The sequence below is a fragment of the Caretta caretta genome, chromosome 21 (assembly GCF_965140235.1).
Source record: "Caretta caretta isolate rCarCar2 chromosome 21, rCarCar1.hap1, whole genome shotgun sequence".
NCBI lineage: Eukaryota > Metazoa > Chordata > Testudines > Cheloniidae > Caretta > Caretta caretta.
In genome coordinates, this window is record NC_134226.1 from 14,969,584 (window position 1) to 14,994,269 (window position 24,686).

At 48.7% G+C, this 24,686-nt stretch overlaps 1 protein-coding gene across 4 annotated transcripts in view; it reads right to left on the bottom strand.

The window, feature by feature from the left end:
- The window catches only part of LGR6 (leucine rich repeat containing G protein-coupled receptor 6), a 203,903-nt gene that overhangs the window by 120,152 nt on the left and 59,065 nt on the right, over positions 1-24,686 (bottom strand). For 3 of the 4 annotated variants that reach the window (XM_048826916.2, XM_048826917.2, XM_075121913.1), the window contains exon 2: positions 18,006-18,077. The exons of the other annotated variant lie outside the window; for it this stretch is intronic. In XM_048826916.2, coding sequence (XP_048682873.1) covers positions 18,006-18,077 — 72 coding nt within the window. The remainder of the gene's footprint in view (positions 1-18,005; positions 18,078-24,686) is intronic. 4 annotated transcript variants of the gene reach the window in all.

Sequence of the window (24,686 nt, forward strand, 5' to 3'; positions counted from 1 at the left end):
TGAATTTGGAAACAAAAAGTCAAAATCTTTCCTTTCTGAAACAAAACATTGACATTTCCAAAAATATTTTGTCAGTGGTTTCCCCCCCCCCCCCCGCCCCCAGTTAAAAATAACTCACCACATTTGACCTAAATTCACAAACAGTTTTGGTGTCCTGACATGCCAACTCTAGCTGAATATGCTCTCATACATAGATCAGAGCTTCTCAGGAGTGGGCAGAAGCCACAACAGGGCTACTAAGGTCCTGGAATGCAAGGCCTGAGGCCAGATCTATACTAAAAAGCTACGTCAACCCAGCTATATTGCTCATAGGTGTGAAGAATCCACACACCCACCCACCCCCCTCAGCGATTTAGTTAAGCCAACCTAACCTCCCATGTAGCCAGTGCTAGGAGGACCAAAGAATTCTTCCGTGGACTTAATTACCGCCTCTTGGGGAGGTAGATTCATTACAATGATGGGAGAACCCCTCCTCGCGCCGAAGTGAGTGGCTACACTGAAGCACTGCAGCTATGCCACTGTTGCAGTTTAAGTGTAGACATAGCTTGAGTCTGTTCTCACTTCCACAGGTGTAAATCAGGAGTCAAGCCAATGGAGTTACACAGGTGTAAACATGTTGTAAATGAGAAGAGTCAAACCAGTTATTTCCCTGCCCTAATTGGTGTTTGCAATTCTTCCCAGTTTAGTATCACCTACAAATTTCACTCACGTGCCCTTTACTCCCTTCTGCCCTGCTCATTAAACCGTATGTTAAACAGGCCCTTTCTAACACTGCTGCTCCCTGTGGGCCCCACCAAACCCTCTTCCAGCTCTATGCAGTGTTTGTTACTCTTGTTCATGGCCTTTGAGACAGTTCAAGCCCCAGGAATGTTCGTATCCAAGCCAATTTGGATCCATCTGCCACGTAAGACCATGTCTACACTACAGAAGTAAGTTGACCTAACTTATGACAGCATACAGCCATCGCAGTAATTACTTCGCTTGTGTGTGTTGACACTTTGCTCTTTGTGCTGGCGGTGTGTGTCCTCACCAGGAGGACTTGTATCGATTGTATTGTGAGGATGGGGCATTGTGGGAGGGCTCCTGAAAGCCAGTAACAGTTGACATGAGCAACTCAGCGTCTATACACTGACACTGCATGGACCTAACTACACCACTTGGAGGTGGAGGAGTTTAGGTCAGTGTAGTTGGGCAGTGCCGCTGGGCAGGAGAGATGTGGAAGTGTAGACACTTCCATAGTTAGGACAATGTAAGCTGCCCTTGTGTTGACCTAACTCTGTAGTTTAGACCTGGTTTAAGATTTAATGAGATGTAGCTGCTTTCCCCAACAACCCAATACAGGACATTAAATGTGTTTCCTCCATCCCCTTATTGTATAAGCTGTCCAGTTTCTCTAACAAGATTAGCTCTGTCCAAACCCCCCAGCGCTGCCGGTGAATCACGGTTTTATTAAGGATCTCAAGAGGCACTCTGTTTCAACGGACCTTTTTGGAAATGTGCCTGTAGGACTGATGGGAAACAGTGTCCCTGTCCTGTGAGAATTGTGAGATGGTGGGAAAATTTTCCCACCCTGAATTGGAGGGTGGGGGGAGGGGCAGAAGTCAAAATTGGGACAAAGTCTCAAGTCTCTGTGAACCAAAAATCTTTTTTTTGCATCATTTCTATTTTACACTTTAACATCTGAAAGAATTTTGGTTTTACTATACGGTCAATTTTGAAACATGCCGTTCATTTCAAAAGTGTCAAAAAGAGACAGCCCGACAATTTCCAAACTTCTTTCCCTTCCCCGCCCCCCCCAAATGTTTTTAAAAGACGGAAAGTTTGCCTGACCATTCTCCGTGAGATGGTTCTGTTTCGAACAATCAGCATTTCCAAACAAAAATATATTTAGTGGAAAAACTCTGGATTAGCACAAAGGGCCTGGTTCCATTTATATTAAGGCCTCTTTGTTGTGCTGTGGGGTGATGACTGGAGGAATTCTCCACGTACCTCAGGGGCTTTTATCACCCTGTGAGCTGTTGCAGTATTGTAAAAAGGGAGAGCTGGGAGGCAGAATTCTTCCCTGGTAACCTAAAGGGAACCTGGAGCAGATGTAACTTCTACAGTAAAGCCCCTTCCCACTGCCAGAGCCGTGCAATTTGTGCAAAGTAGAATCAGGCCCAGTGTCGTTTATATTTGCACCATTGTTGCTCAGAGCCAAATATTCAGTTGCTCAGCACTCATAACTGGGGCCCAGATTTTTATAAAATCTCAGTGTCCAATGTGCACCTATATTGCTGAGCACTTGTGAAAATCTGGTAACTTACTGTGGTGAACAATGGGAGCTGAAGTCTTTTGAAAGTCTATCCTAGACTGTAGGTGCTAAGCTCTTTTGAAAATTCTGGCTATGATGCATGCCTGAGTCTGTGGCAAGCCTGACCACAGCTCTGAGGGGTTTTAGTGATCCATGCTTTTCAATCTGCTGTTGACTGAAACCTAATGTTGAAAAGTTAAAGATCAATAGCGTTAACAATATCACTGTCGAGCATCTAAACAGAAACATCTGGCTTTGGTGATTCTCCACCATTAAGGGTCACAGTGAGAGACTAAGAGGCAGTGGGGAGCCACTGGCTGTCAAGGGTAACAAAGGCAGGAGATGAGAAGTTCAAATCCTGTGCAAATCTCAAATCCATTTTATCCCAGGGAAGAGAAAAGGGAAATTCATCCAATCCCTAATGCTCTAGCAAATCCTCCAGATTCACAGTTTGCAATTTCCCAAATGGAACAGTGCATTGTGGGTAAAAAAAAATGCAGTGTGGTGCAATGTAAAGTTCTCTCAGAGTAAATGAAAATGAGAAATTTCCTTTTGCATGAAGGGGCAGCAAATGAGCTAGCCACCACTTGCAGCAAACCGAAGCCTATAGACAAGGGAAATGCGCTCCCTAAAATGTTCTGGTTTCAGATTTATTTGAAGCTGCTGCGGGAGTGTCAGTGTCCCCACTATGTCACAGAAATGTCAGTGGCTGTATTATGCCCAGGGCTGGGTAAAACCTCCTTGAAGCTAGTGGACATAATAGCCATGCTTCATTCAGGAAGCATGTAAAAAGCAATTAAGCTCCTTTATGGAAGAGATAAATGAAACACAGGAGCCACCACCCAAAGCACGGGCCACATGCAAGGCTGGCTAGAAATCTGACATATGTGGGTGGAGGGCTTTGAGTAGGGGATGAATACCAATGCAAAGGGCTGGGTATTGTTTGAGAGAGCTGTATGTGCATGTGTGAGAGAAGCACAACAGATGCACACTACACCACCATAAAACACCCACGGCACAGCCACAGATTGCCAGGGTCAGCTGACTCAGGCTCACCCGGCTATAAAATTGTAGTTTAGATACTTGGGCTGCAGCACAGGCTCCAAGATCCTGCAAGGAGGGAGGGTCCCAGAACCCAGGCTCCAGCCCAAGCCCAGATGTCTACACTACAAACCATCCTGGTTCAGTGACAAAATGAAGGCAGTGGTTAGAAACAAGAAGGCAACATATAACAAATGGAAAAAAGTGGAAATAGAGAGCAATCAAAATACAAATTAGAAGCTAGGAAGTACAGAAAATTGATAAGGGAAGCTAAAGTACAATAAGGATTTTTTTTTTAAAGTATACTAGGAACAAAAGAAGTCCTAACAATGTGCCAATACCATTGTTAGTTGGTAAAACTGTTACTTATTGAACACTTCTACCTTTTCTGAATTATTAGTATTTCCATTCTGTATTTGGAAGGAAATAGGATAATGTGTTTGCATCATGTGAAGATGGATTACTTTCCAGTACATTAGTAATGGAAGAGGATGCTGAACAACATCTGCTAGGGATAAACATTTTTGAAATCAGTGGGCCTGGAAAACTTGCCCCCAGGAGTCTTAAAAATGTTGGCTGAAGAGATTGCATGCCCACTGGTATTAATTTTTAATAATTCTTTGAGGGAAATTTCAGAAGACTGGAACAATGTTAATGTTGTGCCAATATTCAGTAAGGACAAGCAGGATGACCTGGAAAATAGAATGGAAAAGCTGATCCAGGATTCAAGTGATAAAATATTAAAGAATAGGAATAGAATCAATGCCAGTCAACATGGGTGTATGGTAACTGCAGAGATAATATACTGAGATTTTTATAAGGCATCTGATTTAGTACCACACAACATTTTGGATTTAAAAAAGAAAGCATTACACAATATCAATGAAGCATACATTAAATTGGTTATGAACTAGCTAATTGACAGATCTCAAAAAGTAGTGGTCCAAGGGGGAATCTTCATTGTAGGGGTAGTTTCTAGTGGGGTTCTGCAGAGATTGGTACTAGGTCTGATCCCATTCAGCATTTGCATCAGTGATCTGGAAGTAAACGTAAAATCGGGGCTGATAAAATATGCAAATGAAAGAATAATTGGCCGAACAGAAAATGATGAGGACAGGACCGTCAAACAGAGCGATCTGGATCATTTGGTACAACTGAATGCGAGCGCCTGGTGCGATGCTGTGGCAAAAAACACAGATGCAATTCTTGGCTGGATAAGCAGGGGACTTTTGAGGAAGGAGGTGATTTTGCCTCTGTAAATGGCATTGGTGAGACCAGTACTAGAACACCGTGTCCAGTTCTGGTGTCCACATTTTTTAAAAGGCTATTGAAAATTTGGAGAGGGTGCAGAAAAGAGCCATAACAATTTGGTGGCTGGAGAAAATGCCCGACAGGAAGAGACAGAGCTCGATCTGCTCCGCTTATCACAACAAAGTTTGAGATGCGACTTCATTACAGTGCATAAATATCTTCATGGAGAGAAAATAATGGATACTAAGGGGGACTTCGACCTAGAAGAGGAAGGCAGAACAAAAGCAGATGGCCACACAAATTTAAATTAGAAATTAGGCTCACATCTTTTAACAGGGAGGCTGATGAATCATTGGAACAAGCTATCAAGGAAAGTGATGGATTCTCCAGATATGGAGATCTTCAAATCAAGACTGCATGCCTTTCTGGAAGATGCTTTAGCCAAGCACCAGGTATTGACTCAGTACAGTGGGAACTGCGTGAAATGTAATGGCCTGCGATACACAGGAGTTGAGACAAGATGATCTAATGTCACCTTCTGGCCTTAACATTAAAAATAAAATCACATGCCTTAGAACACATGGAGCTCCGTCTGTTTCACTTAACAAAGAATAAAGGGTGACTTGATCACAGCCTATAAGTTCAAGGAATGGTGGAAGCTCCCGAAGAGTGGGCCCCCCCACCCCGGAGCCTGAACAGTGATCCTGCCCCCCATGCCTACCCTTCCCTAGAGTCTCCACCCTCACACACACCCCTCCCCAAGTCGCCACCCTTGCACTTCCCCTTCTCCCTGAGGCCCCACCCCTTCCTGCAAGGCCCCACCCCTGCACCACCTCTTCCCCCCCCAAATCCCCGCTCCACCTCTTCCACCCAAGACCTGTCCTCCGTCACTCGCCCTTATGGCCGGTAAAAAGTGATGGGGCCATTGTCCCCCGTTCCGGGGCCCTGATAAGTGCCTCTGTATGGAACAGAGTACAGCTATTGAACTTCTTATTCAGGAGATCTGACTAGACGATCACAGTGATCACTTCTAGCCTTAGAAACTCGGAATACAATCGAAATGTCTCAGAAGTGTCCCTTAATGCAGCACCGCTACACCCCAGAAATCTGAATGCCCAACGACGCCATTGTTGGGAACACTGGGGCATGGCCACTAGGTAACTCAAGGGGATGGAAGACCACGAGTGTCGATGAAGCCCCCTCGCACTAGGCCCCGGTGTCCTTGGCCCCCCTCCTCCTGCCTGGAGGCACTCGCAGCAGCTCTGCGTGCTAGGCCCAAGTGTCCTTGGCCCCCCCGCCTGGAGGCACACACAGCAGTTATGCTGAGAATCTGCAACAGTATGTTGCAGAGTCAGACTGCCTGAAACTAAGCAAGGCCAAACAGGGGAGATATGGAAGAACAATGCTGAATAAAGCAGCTTTATGTATAGTTTAACAAATGATACAGAGAATCAGGGAACTAGCTGGGAACTGGATTGGCTGGCTATATGGATACTTGGAGCAGCTTGCTATTGGATAAGTATGCTGGGAAAAAGGATGTATAAAAGCCTGTGTAACTTCCTGCTCTGTTGTGCAGGATTTGAGATTTTATTCTCCCTGTACCTTTTTGCAGCTGCAAATAAACTTTTCTGCTTCTCCACCCCGTTGTGATTATTGGGTGTAGCACACCGGGTAACGAACCGACTCAAGCTGTTGTTCAGCCTCTCGGCACTGGGTGCCGGCAACACCATGACTGTAGGCCATACCTGCGTGCTGCCCCCTAACGCTGGCCCTGGCTTTTATATGCTGAGAAGCCCTGCCATAAACCACCACTATGACACAGAAATCCACATACCCCAAAATGCAGCAACGGGAAGCGTGACAGAATGCAGCACCGGGTTGTCCGACAAATAGCAGTGGCCCATAACACAGCACTGCTTAATACCACACCAATACCATCGCTCAGGAGTATCCGTGCCCCATGAAGCAGCGTTGCTTTCATTAAATATCAATGAGTGTAACAGGTCAAGCACTTACCGCCACGGCATCTCCTGCTGGTCGTTCAGGAATTAACTCATCCCAACCTCAGAGCGCCTCCTGCTGGCCAGTGTTTCTCCTGTTGTCACTACCTGTCTTTCATGATCGATCTCCACCACTATACTTCAGGCCCCGCATCCCTCCCGGCCCACGGTGCCCTTTCTCCTGGGTACTGCCCCGTGGCAGTACCCCCACACTCAGGGTCCTTCCCTGTCTGGGGAACCCCAATCCCCCAAGCCCATCGGGCCTCAATGACCCACTGCCAGTCTTCATCTAGCCCCTTCCCTCAGGGGCAAACTGCAGTCTGAAGTGGCCACTTGTCATTGGCAAGGGGGTTAGACCTGCTGCCTCTTCCTCCCCCGGCTGCTTCCCCACAGCCCTAATACCTCCTCCGGCCCTAACAGCAAGGCCTCTGCTTTGGATGGGGTTTGCCAGGCTGGAGCTTCCCCAGCTGCTCCTGCCCTTCACCAGCACTGTCCAAAGTGCCCATGTCTCCTTCCAGCCCATCTCACTCCAAAGCTGGAGAGAGACTACCTGCAGTCTGGCCCTGCAGCCATTTTATAGGGCCCAGCCTGGCCCTGATTGGCTGCCTCCCAGTCTTTTCTGATTGGCTCTCCGCCCCAGCCCTCTCCAAGGGCTGGCTTTTAACCCTTTCAGGGCCAGAGCAGGGTGACCGCCCCACTACAATGACCCAGCACGCGGTACCGCTGGGTTGCAGAAATGTCCGCGCCCACAATAAGAATCGACCCTGTCACACAGAAATGTGATGGGTCTATCCTGCAGCGCGGCTTTTTCACAGAAACGGTCAGTGTACAACAACGCTGCGTCGACACGTCCCGAAAACCCCGGCACCCCGCAATGCAGCTCGGCTGTATCACACACATTGCTCCCTCGAGCGTCGCACAGCTGGTTCACAGGAGTATCGAGGACCTAGGCACCACTACGTCGCAGAAACACCGGTGCATCAGACTGCGGCATGGCGAGATCAAAGGAACGTTAGGGGGTCGAGCTACGTCGCAGAAAGGTCATTGCCCCTGAAGGCAGTGCAGCTGTGTCATAGGAATGCCAACGCCCCGTAAGACAGTATCACCATGCCACGGAAATGTCAGGCCCCCACAATGCACTGCGACCCAGTAAAGGCAATGCCTCTGACCTGGGTCAGAGATGCATCGGGGCCCCTGTAATGGGATGCGCTGACTCAGCTCCTCACCTGCTGCTATGAAGCGAGTGCTGATTGAAAGACAAGCTGTTGGCAGAGGTGACCAATTAACTGAGGGACGACCCAGCTGAGGGGCTAATGGGGTGGAAGTGTCCCCAGCTGGTAGGCCTGTGTAGGCAAACAGGAAGGAAGTGCTGGGAGAGGGCAGGGAGCCAGAAGGAAGGCAGAAGTTGGCAGGACTGGCTGCTGCTACGACTACTGTACCCTTGCCCAGAAGCAAGGGGGGAAGCTGGCTCTTGATTGTGAAGGTAGTTCATAACAAAGCACCGTGAAGGTTGAGAAGACCTGGAGTGGTTGTGGTCAGCCACTGAGCTGGAAAGGACTCTCAGGGGACCACCCTGTGACAGCCCCGTATAACGCAGCATCCATATGCCACAGTCATCTCAGTGTCCCCATGGCACACAATTGCCTTGTCACAGGGAGCAGGGCTCTGGCCCCTCCACCCCACTAGCAAGCGAGAGAGATGGGGCGAGATGCACCACAGAGGGCTCAGAGGAGGAAGGATCTCCACCTTCCCCTGCTGAGATCCCAGAGTGCTGCTGTCCCCTGCAGACACCAGCGGGGGTAGCAGGCCCCTAGGCTAGTTGGTGGCTGTGTGGTCACCTACCGGCTTCACAGGCACCCGCCCTTCCCCACCTCCTCCTGTTATTTGTTGCCTGCGCTTGTTGCACCTTGTCTGTCTGCATCCTTTTCGCAGCGGGGCTCTGACCCCTGACTGGTGCCCCCTGGTGATACTCCAACCCCCACGCACAAAGCACAACCCCCATGACAACAGGCCCTGCTCTGCCAGGAGGAGACCCAGCGGTGGGCAGCCGGCCACACGTGCCCCGAACCGGGAGAGGATGCGAGGCGAACGGCCATGGGGGACACCTGTCCACTGCTCCACTCCTTCCTGCTGGCACCGAGCTCTCATGCTAGGGTTCGAAACGCAGTAACAAAAGCCTTTGCTGGGGAACACATTTCAACATGTTCGCTTTCCCAGGCCAGCTTTCAAAATCCCCTTTCTATTGCTTCTGTGCCGATTGCCCTTGTCTCACTTGGCTCCTGGCTTCAGGCTGCATTAAGTGGGATTTATTAGCAACTTTAATCAGCTGAAAGAAAAGAAAAGAAAAGAAAAGAAAAGAAAAGAAAAGATGCTAACCTCCAGACCCCTATTTCAGGAGACCCCTTTCCCAAGGAACTGGAGCTGTCTTTCTTGGCAGGCAGAACTAGCCAGTGCCTGTGCGGGGACTGTATGTGTTCCCCACGCTCTGTTGCCAGCGTCAAATGCAGTTTGATTTTTCCCCACTCCAAAGCTCGAGGCAGGGGGGAGGGGTGGAGAGCGCGGGCAGCAGGGGGTGCCGAGAATGCAGTCAAACGGCCTGACAGACAGCTGTCAGGGAGCCATCCTGGGAAGGGAGTCCCTGGATATGTTGCTTCTTCAAAGTCAGATGAAGCTGAGCATCTGCTCTTCCTGGGAGCCCTCTGGGGCTATATCATTGATTGCATTTGTCTTCTGAAGAGCCCCAGGTGAAATATTAATGAGTCACAGCTCACGTCTGAGTATCATTATTTCATTTTACAGGTGGGGAAACTGAGGCACAGAAGGGGGAAGTGACTCACCCAAGACCACACAGTGAGAGTTAATGGCTGAGCCAGGAACTGAACGCTTGACTCCCAGTGCTGTGCCGTAACCACAAAGCCATCTTTGATCCCTAGTGATAAATGAACCCTCCACTGCTGCCAGAGACAATGGGGGAGGTGGCTGGGGAGCGAAAACCTGGCAACCAGCTCTGCGCTGCAGCCTAATGAACATCAAGGCAACCACATGCAGCTGCAGGACAACTAACTGTGGCATGTAACCTATCACTTAAATCACCCACTGCACACAATGACTGGAGGGTTGCTAATGTGAAGCTGATCTTTTTTAAAAAGCTTCATGGATGATCCTGGAAATTACAGGCTGGTAAGATTAACTTCAGTACCAGGCAAACTGGTTGAAACTATAGTAAAGGGCAGAATTATCAGACACAGAGATGAACATGATATGTTGGGGAAGAGTCTGCATGGTGTTTGTAAAGGGAAATCATGCCTCAGTCTGTTAGAACTCTTGGAGAGTGTCAACAAGCATGTGGACAAGGGGGATCCAGTGGATATAGTGTACTTGGACTTTCAGAAAGCCTTTGACAAGGTTTCTCATCAAAGGTTCTTAAGCAAAGTAAGGAGTCATGGGATAAGAGGAAGGTTCTCTCATGGGTCAGTAACTGGTTAAAAGACAGGGAACAAAGGATAGGAATAAATGGTCAGTTTTCACAGTGAAGAGAGGTATATAGCGGGACTATATAGAGGACTATTGCTGTTGAATGGATTCATACATCTTCTGGAAAAGGGGGTGAACAATGATACAAAATCGCTCAAGATTGTTAAGTCCAAAGTTGGCTGCGAAGCGTTACGAAGGGATCTCACAAAACTGGGTGACTGGGCAACAAAGTGGCAGATGAAATTCAATGTTGATAAATGCAAAGTAATGCACATTGAAAAACATAATCCCAGCTATACATATACAATGATGGGGTCTAAATTAGCTCAAGGAAGAGATCTTGGAGTCATTGTGGCTAGTTCTCTGAAAACATCCCCTCAATGTGCAGCGGCAGCCAAAAAGGCGACAGAATGTTGGGAACCATTAGGAAAGGAATTGATAATAAGGCAGAAAATGCCATAATGCCTCTATATAAATCCATGGTACATCCACACCTTGAATACTGTGTGCAGTTCTGGTCGCCCCACCTCAAAAATATATATTAGAATTCGAAAAGGTGCAGAGAAGGGCAACAAAAATGCCCCCAAATGTTGCCAGAATGATTAGGGGTATGGAACAGCTTCCACATGAAGAGATATAAGGTGGACTATAAGGTGGATAGAAAGCTGGCTAGATTGTCGGGCTCAACAGGTAGTGATCAATGGCTCCATGTCTAGTTGGCAGCCGGTATCAAGTGGAGTGCCCCAAGGGTCGGTCCTCGGGCCGGGTTTGCTCAATATCTTCATAAATGATCTGGAGGATGGTGTGGATTGCACCCTCAGCAAGTTTGCAGATGACACTAAACTGGGAGGAGAGGTAGATACGCTGGAGGATAGGGATAGGATACAGAGGGCCCTAGACAAATTAGAGGATTGGGCCAAAAGAAATCTGATGAGGTTCAACAAGGACAAGTGCAGACTCCTGCACTTAGGACGGAAGAATCCCATGCACCGTGACAGACTAGGGACCGAATGGCTTGGCAGCAGTTCTGCAGAAAAGGACCTAGGGGTTACAGTGGACGAGAAGCTGGATATGAGTCAACAGTGTGCCCTTGTTGCCAAGAAGGCCAATGGCATTTTGGGCTGTATAAGTAGGGGCATTGCCAGCAGATCAAGGGACGTGATCATTCCCCTCTATTCGACATTGGTGAGGCCTCATCTGGAGTACTGTGTTCAGTTTTGGGCCCCACACTACAAGAAGGATGTGGAAAAAATTGGAAAACGTCCAGCGGAGGGCAACAAAAATGATTAAGGGGCTGGAACACATGACTTATGAGGAGAGGCTGAGGGAACTGGGATTGTTTAGTCTGTGGAAGAGAAGAATGAGGAGGGATTTGATAGCTGCTTTCAGCTACCTGAAAGGGGGTTCCAAAGAGGATGGAGCTCGGCTGTTCTCAGTGGTGGCAGATGACAGAACAAGGAGTAATGGTCTCAAGTTGCAGTGGGGGAGGTTTAGGTTGGATATTAGGAAAAACTTTTTCACTAGGAGGGTGGGGAAACACTGGAATGTATTACCTAGGGAGGTGGTGGAATCTCCATCCTTAGAAGTTTTTAAGGTCAGGCTTGACAAAGCCCTGGCTGAGATGATTTAGTTGGGGATTGGTCCTGCTTTGAGCAGGGGGTTGGACTAGATGACCTCCTGAGGTCCCTTCCAACCCTGATAGTCTAGGATTCTATGATATTGAATTACCTGGGGCTGTTCATCTTAGTAAAGAGAAGACTAAGGGGGGGGTTGTGATAGAGGTCTATAAAATCAGGAATGGTGTGGATAAAGTGAAAGGGAAGGATTATTTACCCATTCACATAACACAAGAACCAGGCATTACCCAACATGAATAGGCACCAGGTTGTAAACAACCATAAGGAAGTACTTCCTCACATAACACACAGTCAACCTGTGGAACTCATTGCCAAGGGATGTTGTGAAGGCCAAAAATATAACTGGGTTCAAAAAAGCGTTAGATAAATTCATGGAGGATATGTCCATTAATGGCTATTAGCCAAGAGGGGCAGGGATGCACCCCATGCTCTGGATGTCCCTAAACTTCTGACTGCCAGAAGCTGGGACTGGAGGACAGGGGATGGATCACTTGATAATTGCCCTCTGAAGCACCTGGCACCAGCCTCTGTCAGACTGGGATTATGTTATCCAGTGTGCAATACTTTGCATTTATCAGCAATGAATTTCAACTGCCATTTTGTTGCCCAGTCACCCAGTTTTGTGAGATTCCATTATAACTCTTAGAAGTCAGCTTTGGACTTAACGATCTCGAGTAATTTTGTATCATCTGCTAAGTTTGCCACTTCATTGTTCACCCCTTTTTCCAGATCATATGCGAATATGCTGAATAGCACTGGTCCCGGCATAGATCCTTGGGGGACCTCGCTATTTACCTCTCTCCATTGCGAAAACTGTGTCCTATCCTTTGTTTCCTATCTTTTAACCAGTTACTGATCCATGAATCATAGAATATCAGAGTTGGAAGGGACCTCAGGAGGTCATCTAGTCCAAGCCCCTACTCAAAGCAGGACCAATCCCCAATTTTTGCCCCAGATCTCTAAATGGCCCCCTCAAGGATTGAACTCACAACCCTGGGTTTAGCAGACCAATGCTCAAACCACTGAGCTATCCCTTCCCCCCAAGAGGGGATCTTCCCTCTTATCCCATGTCTGCCTATACAATTGCTGTCAGGTACTCTGGGAAAATCTCTGAAGAGTTCATTGGAGGGAAGGAACAAGGTAGGGCATGAGATACACTCAAGGATGGATGTTCCGCCCCATTCACAAAGACACCAAATATGCCGAAGAGAAGATCTCTAACTGTCCGAAGAAGACGGAGAATCTGCAAACAGGACACTCTGGTAAGAAGAGAGGATGGAACATTCTGCAAGGGACAGCAGGACAGCAGAATGGGGTGTGGGAGCAAAGGCATGAGATATACCTGCAAGATTGGATGGGGTTCTGGAGGCAGTAGGCAAGACTTGACTGGTGCTGATGGTGCACTGGTGATGCACCAACATCCTATTCTGGCATTTCCTAACTCCAGAGTACTTGACTTTGCAACCTTCATATTCTTTTAATATAGTTTTTGTCTATTTAATTTCCTAGATTTTTATAAACCCAAACTGAACAAACAGAAATTCCATCATGTGGCATCATATTGACACCCACCAGGGTCATCAGCAGGGTTAGAAGCCTCTAGAGCAGTGGTGGGCAACCTGCGACCAGTCAGGTTAATCCACTGGTGGGCCATGAGACAGTTTGTTTACACTGACCATCCACAGGCAAAGCTGTCCGCAGCTTCCAGTGGCCGTGGTTCGCCATTCCCAGCCAATGGGAGCTGAGGGAAGCTAATTGTGCTAATTATTAAATTAGTACACTCTCTCTCTCTCTTTCTCTCCCTCTCTTTTCTTTCTGCACATGATACATGGAATCAAGTCATAATCACTGTCAGCTAGGCAACCATTAATTGCCTAGCAAGGGGAATACTGAGTAGAAGTGGGAAAACAGTATTACCTTGGGACACAGATTGAAATACTGTGTCCAGTTCTGGTCTCCACACTTTAAATATGATGTTGAAAAACTGAAGAGGGTTCAGGAAAGAGCTGCAAGAAGGAATCAAGGTCTGGAGAACCTGCCTAATAGCAGGAAACTTAAGAAGCTTGAACTTCGTAGCTTACCCAAGAGAAGGTTGAGAAGTGATTTCATCCTGGCCTATTAGTGCCTACAAGGGGAAAAGGTTTCCAATATAAGAGCTCTTGACGTAGCAGACAAGGATAGAACATGAACCAGTGGCTGGAAGCTAAACTAGATAAATTCAGACCCAAAATAAGACCCACATTTTTAACAGAGAGGGGAATTGACCATTGGGACAAACTGCCAACTGGTGTGGTGGATTTTCCATCACTTGAAGTCTTTAAATCAAGACTGGGCACCTCTTGCTCAGCTCAACCTGAAATAATTGTGTTTGATGCAGGAATCCCTGGGTGAGAGTTTCTGGCCTGCGTTATGCTGGAGGTCAGACAAGGTGATCTTAACAGTCCCTTTTGCCTTGGAACCTATGACCGCACGGATCTATGTGCCACCTTCTCCATCCCCTTCGCTTTCCTTATTCCCATTTGGTACCTTGGCTAGTAATCACCAGCCCTGGCAGTTAACAAGAGGAGTCTGTTCCAAAATAACCATGAGACTGATTTGAAAATTATGAGACTTTGAAAAAATAAATAAAAGATGTTGAGGCTTTGGTATGTCCTCAGATTGGTTAACCTTAGGCAACGCTATCTGCTCACCAATATGTGTGTGTGTGTGTGTGTGTGTGCGTGTGTGTGTGTGTGTGAGAGAGAGATTCTCCCTAAACACGCACACAGCCTTCCACCCAGCTGCTCACAGGGGATCTCCCTTTACCCTCCCTTCCCTCCTGTGATGGGAGACCTGTCATTGTCGCTCAGGCTCCATAGAATCATAGACTATCAGGATTGGAAGGGACCTCAGGAGGTCACCTAGTCCAACCCCCTGCTCAAAGCAGGACCAATCCCCAACCACGTCCCTTCCCTACCGTTCTCCTCCGTCCACAAACTCTGCCCTCTACTCATTGTTCCCAGCCCAGCTTAGAATACCAGCCTGCAGCCAACCCTTCCGTCCTGGTTAGCTGGCGGCAAGAACCCCACGCCTGCCAGCCCCAATATGACACCTGGTCCTGTGGTGTCTGAGTGCGGCACACAATTCAAAAGTACAAAGGCTCAGAGCACCAAGGTGTTGTTCTCTCCCGCTTCCTCTGAGACAGCGGATCAGCGGCAAGATCAGGGCATAGCTTACATATGTCTCATCACCATTACACTGCCTTACACCAACGCCGCTGAATTGGGTCCAGTAAGCTGCCATCACAAGTGTGAACACGTGCTGGGAAGCATGAAAGGCGGTGTAGCTAAGAGCCAGCTGTGCATGCTCTCAGGGAGTGCCTCACAGAGACGGATTACTGTTTTGTGGAGCCCTAGGCCAGAACAAGTGGGGGCCCCTCCCCACCCCCATCCGCCCCCAGCTTCCCCATGCTCCTGCCAGGGAGTGGGGTCAGGGCATGGGGGCTTCCCGCGCTCCCTGGTAAGAGCAGCAGGTGGGCAGGAAGAGCGGCACAAGCCCCAGTGCCCTAACCCCACTTCCTGGCACGAGTTCTGGGCAGGCAGGCGGAGTGGGTTGGGGCGCAGGGTGCCCATTTTTCCAAGGCCCCCCAGTTGGCCAGGTCCCCTGGGTCTGGGCCCCATTGGCCCAGTGGCTAATCTGCCACTGATGCCATGTTCGGGGCAGCATGTGCAGGAGAGATGGTCTGGAACTGGAATTTCTGCTCCTCAGGAAATTCTGACATTATTCTACTCAGAATGAAAAGCCAAAACTAAAAAACATTCTGACATGTTTATTTTGATATTATAATTTATTAGATACATTACGGTAGTGCCTAGGTGCCCCAGTCATGCACTAGGACCCCATTGTGCTAGGCACTGTACGTTATTTATTAGGTATATTATGGTAGCACCTCGGAGCCCAGTCCTAGACCTAGAACCCAATGTTCTAGGTGTTGTACAGACACAGAACAAAAAGATAGGCCCTGCCCCAAGAAAACACCATCTAGGTCTGTCAAGGTTCCTTCCCCACTCTGAACTCTAGGGTACAGATGTGGGGACCTGCATGAAAACCTCCTAAGCTTAATTTTACCAGCTTAGGTTAAAACTTCCCCAAGGTACAAACTATTTTACCCTTGGACTTCCACTGCCACCACCAAACATTTATCTGGGTTTATTTTTATTAGGAAAGCGTCGTTTGGAAACATCTTTCTCCCCAAAATCCTCCCAACCCTTGCACCCCACTTCCTGGGGAAGGTTTGGTAAAAATCCTCACCAATTTGCATAGGTGACCACAGACCCAAACCCTTGGATCTTAGAACAATGAAAAAAGCATTCAGTTTCCTTACAAGAAGACTTTTAATAGAAGTAAAAAAGAATCACCTCTGTAAAATCAGGATGGTGAATACCTTACAGGGTAATTAGATTCAAAACATAGAGAACCCCTCTAGGCAAAACCTTAAGTTACAAAAAAGACACCCAGACAGGAATATTCATTCTATTCAGCACAGCTATTTTCTCAGCCATTTAAAGAAATCATAATCTAACACATACCTAGCTAGATTACTTACTAAGTTCTAAGACTCCATTCCTGTTCTGTCCCCGGCAAAAGCATCACACAGACAGACACAGACCCTTTGTTTTTCTCCTTCCTCCCAACTTCAGAAAGTATCTTGTCTCCTCATTGGTCATTTTGGTCATGTGCCAGCAAGGTTACCTTTAGCTTCTTAACCCTTTACAGATGAAAGGATTTTTCCTCTGGCCAGGAGGGATTTTAAAGGTGATTACCCTTCCCTTTATATTTATGACAAGGTCTAAGACAAAAGACGACAGATGGAGACACATGGACTGACAGGGGAGTATAAGGAAACAAGGACACAAGGCCAGTGAGTGTGATAGGCAGTGACCCAACAGTCAGTGCATCAGATTGGAACTCAGAACTCCTGGGTTCTATTCCCAGCTCCACCACTGACGACTCACTGGGCAAATTGATCCTCTTCTCTGGCTCTCAATTTATCCATATGCAAAATGGGGCGAATACTACTGGCTCGCCCCACATGAGATCCTGGGGTGAAAGCAGCTCTAGAAACGCAAAGGATGATAGTGTTGAAATGTTTCATTTCAACTTGTATAGTCTAATTAAATATTCCAAACCACACACATACCACATATTTAGAGATACAACATTATATCATATATCAGCATGATGCAATATTAAAATTAATATTTTAGTATCACATACAAGTGTTTCAATTTCTATGAAGCTGTCTTTTTTTTTTTACAGTAAACTCTTCTGACACAACTTTTTTCAATCAGCTCTAATATTTGGCCTGCTCCAAGCAGCCATGGCATCAGGACAAAACCATAGAGGCCTCTTCCATGGTCAAGCGATATTGTGCGTTATTTTCTCAGGGTGAAATTCACCCCCAGGCAAAGGGCTGTCCCCTTATGCCCTATTTTCAGGGGTTACATGGAATTTAAGTTGCTCCTAATGCTGGTGTTTTGCACTAGGGTAAACGATAGCCTTTCAGACCAGGCTACCATCTCTAGCCAGGCCAGGTGTGTCACTGGCACGTGGCCTCATTTTGTTATTTTGCTGGCATCACTGATATTCCAGTGCACACGTAATCAGAGTGCCAGGTCGGGTGGGTGTAGGGTAGGAGCTAGGGGTGTGGTTTCCCTGCTCAGGTGCACCTATTCGTGCTCGCCCTCATCACACGCCAAGTGTAGGCATAGCCACAGAGAGCACGCTGCCATTCACACTGCCGTATAACAGGAGCCCCCTGCCTTTGGTGCAAAATCAGATTTTTCCTGAATTCCACAGCCTACTTACACCGCCTCAATTGCAGCACTTACACGTGCCTCTTCAAAGTTGCACCCCACCGGCCCACGTACAAGTAGTGAGGATATCCCCACGTCTCCAGAAGCTGAAACAGTAAACAGCCTGTCCAGCAGTGTGAGCAGTTACTGCTTTGCTCTGGGACAGGGGAGCCCCTGATGCTCCTCTTATGTTGATTTCACATCTACTGCAATGTCTGCTGCCAACTCCCGATTTCCATCAGCGTGAGAGGAGAATGTAACGACTAGTGCAACTCAGCATGGAATTATTTCATCACTGCACGAAGCCACTGCATCTGTTGTAGTACTCTCACCTCTCCTAGGGACATGGGACCTGATTCCCCTCTTGCATTTTAGCTCCACTGAGGTCACTTTGGCTCCCTTCCCAAGCCACAGCCCTCTCCACCACATGCCGCCCCAGAACGAGCTATGCTCGGTGCAGTCGTGCCGTACTTACAGCTCCTCCAGGAAGCGCAGGTGCTGGAATGGCCTGGGTTGCAGCTCGCTAATGTTGTTCATGCTCAGATCACTAAAGGAGAAGAAAGACAGAAGTCGCTGATCAGTTATTTTTGGGGGCTCGCCTGGCATAAACCACTCCCTGCTCTGCTGGCTGGGCTCTGGCGAGGGAGGATACGCCCTTGTCAACGGCATCTCAGCTCTAACATGGCAAGCAGAAAAAAACTCCCAGGCTCTGGGGGAAAATATCAGTGCACAAAGCAGGATGAAAGATGTAATCAAAATAATTAATACTATATTCTTCTAGCGCATCTTTCATCTGAGCATCTCAAGCATCAGCAGGTTTATGAAGCTTCCCATCAGCCCCGTAAGTGTTATTACCCCACTTCGGGAAACCCAGGCACTGAGCGGTTTGGAATATTATTTCTTTAGACCCAGTAGTGTCCTGTTCTAGCCATTATCCACACTGCTCCCTGCAGGGGGATCTCGTCCAGGGCAGCAGTACACACCTGCCCTGCAGAGGTGATAGCGAGTTGTTGAAGAGGGAATGCGTCTTGGCTTGCTCTGAACTGTTAACAGCCAGGCAAAGGGTCATGATGAAGACTGCAGGGCCTGGAATTTGCTCCAAACCTGGTTGCAAAGTCCATGTCCTACTTTATACACAGGTTTGGAAGGATTGGCTTGTAATCGGTCAACGTCAGTAAATGTCGATTTCCCCGCACAAAAACAGATGAAAAAAATATTTCCATCAATAACAACCAAAATTTACAGAGAAGTAAAGTAAGAAAAATGCAACGTGAGGACTAATTAGAGCTTGTTTTAATGCTATTTACTTGGCATATTTTGACCTGTGATGTTGACTATGCATGTTTCAATGGTTATAAAACTTTAACTTTTCGAATCCCAGTGTTTATTGTCATTAAATAATTGTCTGAACCCCCCCCCTCATAATTTCCTACAACTGTGAAAATCAGTAAATACTGAAAAGCTGCTAAAATATCAATATTATCTATTGAAATTATAAACCAATAAAAATAAAAGTTGAATTCTGCCAAGCCTATTTGAAGAAATACTGAAGAAAACCGCTTCAGATTTGGCTTTTTTCTAGTTCTGTGGCTTCTGGCTGAGGCCCCATTTAGTATCTGTTTAATATCTGACACATTCACTCTCAGGAGACCAGATACTTCATTGGAAAGTGCCGGCTTTGACTGACTTCCATCTCCAACCTTTATAACCTACTAGTCCATCATGTGTCGACCATACAATTAACAGTAACAAAACCCCGTGTGCTATTCCATAGATCAAGAGTAAATTTGTGGCTAAAACTCTACACCAGGAGCTCCTAGACATTCTCCCTTCAGGAAATCAGCAAGGGCAGTGAGTTAGCAGGAACTGATGAAAGGAACAGGCAGGTATGGCTGTGGCTCCATAAAACTGCGCCTGTCCTGGAGGGAGGGAGGGCCAGCTTCCCAGTGCCGTTCCATGGAATCGGCTTGGCAGGGCAGCCCATGCCCAGGGTGCCGATGGAATTATAAGGATCTGGGCAGGTACAGTTGTGAACAGGAGGTAGACGCACAGCTGTGCTACTGAAGCCAGGCTGGAAAGTCCCCCCCCCCCCCAATGCCCAGGTCTGTGATCACTGCCATCGTGACCAACACACTGGCATTATAACTGGGGACTTCCGGAGCTAAAAGCAGAAGCTGCTATAGCTTGAACTAAAGCGTCAAGGCTCCCTCGCTGTGTGGTGACAGACTCACATCCCCTATGGATCTGGGACACTCTCACATATCAAGGGGAGCGGGCATCAGGCCCTGGCTGTTAGGGCTGGTCAACAAATTTCCATCTAAACTTTTTTTTGATGGAAAATTGGACTTTTGACCAAATACTTTTTTTTCCTTTTTGGGTGGAAGAAAAAGGGCTTTCTCATAGGAAAACTCAGCATTCTGTGGTTTTTCAGCCAAAATGTGGTAGGTTTTCAGCTGAAAACTATCCAAAACTGGAAACAAAAATGGCTGGAACTGAAAAATATTTGGGTTTGGGGCCCTGAAAAATTTCAGTTTTTGGATAGAAAAAAAATAATCAAATTTTTCTCCTTAATAAAGTTTTCCCTTGTTTTATACACAGATTTGGTGCTTGTTAAGAGCAGCCAGTGGAGGTCTGTCTGTAGCTTTTCCCTAGCGGTTAGGCTTGAGCCAGTGATGTTTTGTAAATTTTAAAAGGAAACCCTTTTTGTTGCCAAAAACAACTGGCAGAAGGGTTACACTTGGACCAATGGATAGGACACTAGACTGGCAATCAAGACTGCTGGGTCCTTTTCCCAGCTCTACCATTGATTTAGGCTACATTTTTCAAAAGGTTTCAGAGTAGCAGCCGTGTTAGTCTGTATTCGCAAAAAGAAAAGGCGTACTTGTGGCACCTTAGAGACTAACCAATTTATTTGAGCATAAGCTTTCGTGAGCTACAGCTCACTTCATCACTTTCAAAAGCTGACTCTGTTTTTTGATGTCCATCTTGAAACACCTAATGTATAATTATTGGAGGAAGAGACTCATCAGACCGCTCATCGCTGGGGCATTCCTGCTTTTATTTATTATTTGGATTAGAATAGTGTCAAGATTGGGGTCACATTGTACTGGGCACTGTACAAACATATAGTGAAAGGGAGCCCCTGCCTTCCTTACAGTTTAAATGGACGAGAGAGACAAACGGTAAGTGGGGAAACAGAGGCACAGAGTGGTGAAGAGATTTGCCCAAGGTCACATGGTAGGTCAGTGGCAGAGCGAGGAATAGGCTCCAGGTCTCCTGAGTCCCATCCCAGTGCCTTATCACTTAGACTGTCCTCCACTGACATCAATGGAGTTACAGCAGAGATGAATCTGACCTCACCGTTATTTCAGCAGAAGTGCTAGAGACCAGCTCCACTCACATAGGCACCTATAGGCACCTGGTGGCAGATGCTGTGGTCCTCCTGTTCCCTGTCCCCCACTAACTATTGAGCGCCAGTCTCTTCACACAGAACCTTAAATGAAGCCTGAAATCATCTCTTTGGCCCCAGCCCATCTAGTCTGGCTCTAAACCAAAATGCCACAGTTGAGTGAAACACATTCCTGGAATTGCCAGCTCAATCTCCCGTCCAGGAACCTTCCTTCCCCCCAACCCTGCTTTTGAAGGCAGATCCCAAGAGCTTTTGAAATCTTCCACACGCCCCTCACAGCTGACTCTTGCCAATCCCCAAGAGCTTCACTCACCTGGCCTCGTGCGGTTACACTGATCAAGATTTCAAGAAAACCAAATCTAAATATTCACCTTAAGCGCTCCCGAAACTTGTATACACAGGAAAATGGAGCCACCGTTCATGGAAGCGTGATTCAGAGAGTCAGGACTCATAACTTATCTGGCCCCCCAGGGGTAACTTAATATATTTACTTTGATGTCACTCTCCTTTCACAAACAGGCCCTTGCCCTATTAGCTGGCGCAGAAAAGCAGAAATAAACTAGAGGGTGCTACTCTCCTCCTACCCCCTGACCCCATGCCTCCCTGCCCCAGATACACTGCTAAGACCATGGACAATGGGCTGGATCTGTTCCTACCAGAAAGACACCAAGGTTTTTTAAAGCAGTGATGCCATCAGTAGGGCAAAGAGATTGCCTCATTGGCATGAGTTTCCTCCTCTCTCTAGGATCTCTAACGAAGGGTGAATTCTTGTAGCAACCGGAGCACTCTGAATGGCAGAGCTGGAGCCAGGCAGACTCTCTAGGAGTGCGGAACGAGACGCCAAAGGAGTCGGTTATAAAATTGGGCACAGGAGACCAAACCCAAGCCTGGTGTAAGCCCTCACTAGTCCCGAGGGGAGTTGCACATGCTTCCACCACAGGTGATTTTGGCCCCCAATGTTGAAAGAAGCTGCAATGTGAGGACCTGCAAATATGGAGTTCGTGTCCACCGCAGCCACCAAGTCTGTCCTGAGGGCTTCCTAGGAGGCCAGCCACGGGAGAGTCTACAGCCTGGTCCCGCATGTGTGCAGCTGAATCACGTAACTCTCTGGCAGGTGTGTTTGCTTCCCCTTGCAAGCCGCATGGGCAAACACAGGGGCGCGCACTGTGCTGGGAAAAATCACGCACATGTTGCTGAGCCACGGGAACCATCTTCTCCTCCAGGGTCATTTCTATGTAACAGGACGGTGAAGAGTCCAGAGCCGGGTCTGAACTACAGACCCAGATCCAAACGTTGCTTGGAGGAAGCTTGGGTGGATCCACACGGGCCCCTCTCTGTAAAATGGGCAGAGCCAACCCCTATGATCCAACCCTGGGGCCTGGGCATCCCCTGGGATGTTTCCTCTCCAGTGCACAGTTTGGCAAAGCTCAGAAGGGCTGGAAGTTGAGCCAGGGCTCGGCCTCGGAGTTCAGTCAAACCTTTGGGGCTGAGGAGGGTTATTGTTGTACAGGGACACGGCTGGATGCTCCTGTCTGAGCTGCAAGCAGGCGGCCCTCACAGACAGGTCAGCATGAGGAGTGGTAAGGGAATTGGGGAAATCCTAAACCCAGCATACCCCTTTCACCGTCCTGTGGGGAACAGCTCAGAGGTCGCAAACTCTTTCTTTGCACAGAGCTGCAGCACCTTCTCCTGCCCTCTCCTTTGCCACGTCGCCCCTTTCCCACTCCAGCCTCTGCCTTAGCTCACGCCCCCACCCCCATGTGCCTGCTGACTGCCCTCCTCTGACTGCCCACTCCCCTTCTGTCTCCTGATCATGGGCACATTGTTCTGGCTCCACCCTGCTTCACCCCACTCCTGACCCCCCTACTCCTCCCCACGCCTCCTTCTCCCCCGTCCAGCCCCGATTTTCCCATCACTTTTGAGGCCCTGTTAGGACTGTCTAGCCCCATACAGACCGTCTAGATGACTGGAGTGCTGGCCCCAGACATCTCGGCATGAGGCTGAGGGGCTGGGACAGATTTTATAGCCTCATACAGTGCCCAGGAGGGAGGTAAATAAATGACTCCCTGCTTCCAGCCAGCACAGGTCCGGTGCAGGTGCTGTACGGCTTGGCCGATCCAAGCCCCGCAGCCGATTCAAGACGCTCCCAGAGCATGGCCAGGAGATGCCTTGCTTTGCAGACTCAGATGGAGCTGTCTACAGCTGGGTGAGATCGTTGTGTGGGGGTAAATTCCAGGCTTGAGTCCGTGGCATGCTGAAGGACTTTGTTAGGCCCATGTCCTCCCAGGCTGGTGAGGGCTAGTGGGGGAGAACTGGCCCATTGCTGGAGGTTGTTAGCAGCCCCCAGGGAGTCTGGCCATTGCTCAGAATCCAGCATCCCATTCGGGGGTAAGGCTCTCTGGGCAGGCTGGAGTGAGAGAAAACTCACAGTATCTCCCTGTCCAGTGTCCGTCTGGGAAACTCCAAACAGCTGATACAGCCCACAGCCGAGCGAGCCTCCCACCTCTCCTTTCCATGCTGCTTGCCTGGATTGCTGCTCTGGGTGCATGGGGGGAAAGCTGGTTCTGCAGGACCACTACTGCCCCATGCGAGCAAGTGGGCAGAGAAGGGGCAAAGGGAGAGGGGGCGGAGCCTTGACTTTGCCCCGCCCCCTTCACAGTGGCAGAGCTGGCAGATCATGGGGGATAAAGTAAACCAAAGAAAACAAAATGAGGCAGCTAACCAAGCCTGGCGATTGTGCCTTGTGGTTTGTTTCTAACAAGACCATCTGTCGGGAGAAACCTCCAGTGCACCAACTGGCCCCCTCTCAAGGCTGGCAGGCATTCCGGGTCTGCGAAGTCGCTCATTCTGGCTCTTTGGAAGCATTTTTGTGTGTGTGAAGAATTTCAGCAATGCAACCATTTTACGTTCCCCAAAATAAGCGGCACTGCTCCCGAGGTCACTGCATGTTGGTTAATAAGATGCCAGTCTCACCTGCCACTTCGTCCCAAAGGCCCGTGCAGCCCACTGCTCCCGGGCTGTGCGCTCCAGTGTTTCCTTGGAGAAGAGCCCTTGATGTGAATTCCCACAAATCTTCCCTTTGGCTTGAGGCCAGCGGACCCCAAGCCCCATGGGGTAGATTCACCCTGGGGGTAACTCGATGAAAATCAGATCCACTCCACTGGGGTGTTCAGAGGTGCTACATGAAGGGGTGTGAGCGAAGCTGAGGGAACCGAAGTGAGCAAAGGGTACATCTACACTGCAGCTGGGAGGCCAGGATACAACAAAATTTTTGGAAAGAGGGGGCCAAAGCTCCCCCTCTCCTGCCCTGCACCCAGTTCCCCACATTCCCCTCTGCTGCCCCCACACCCAGCCCCCAGATCTCCCCCTGCTGCTCCCCATACCCAGACCTGAGCTCCCTCAGGCTGCCTGGGCACCCAAACCCGCACTCTCCCCCCTGCTCCATGCACACTCCCCTCCTGCTGCCCCACACCCATCCAGCTCCAAGCTCTCCCTCCCCACATTGCCCCACACCCGGCTCTGTGCTCTCCCTCTACATTACCCCACACCCTGCCCCACAGTCTCACCCCAGCGCCCAGCGGTCACCTGCCCCACACCCCGCGGTCTCCCTGCCCCCACACCGAGCCCCGTGGCCTCCCTGCCCCCACATCCAGCCCCACAGTCATCTGCCCCCACACCCAGCCCCGCGGACTCCCTGCCGCCACACCCAGCCCCTCAGTCTCCCCTAGGGAAGTGGTCAGGCAGAAG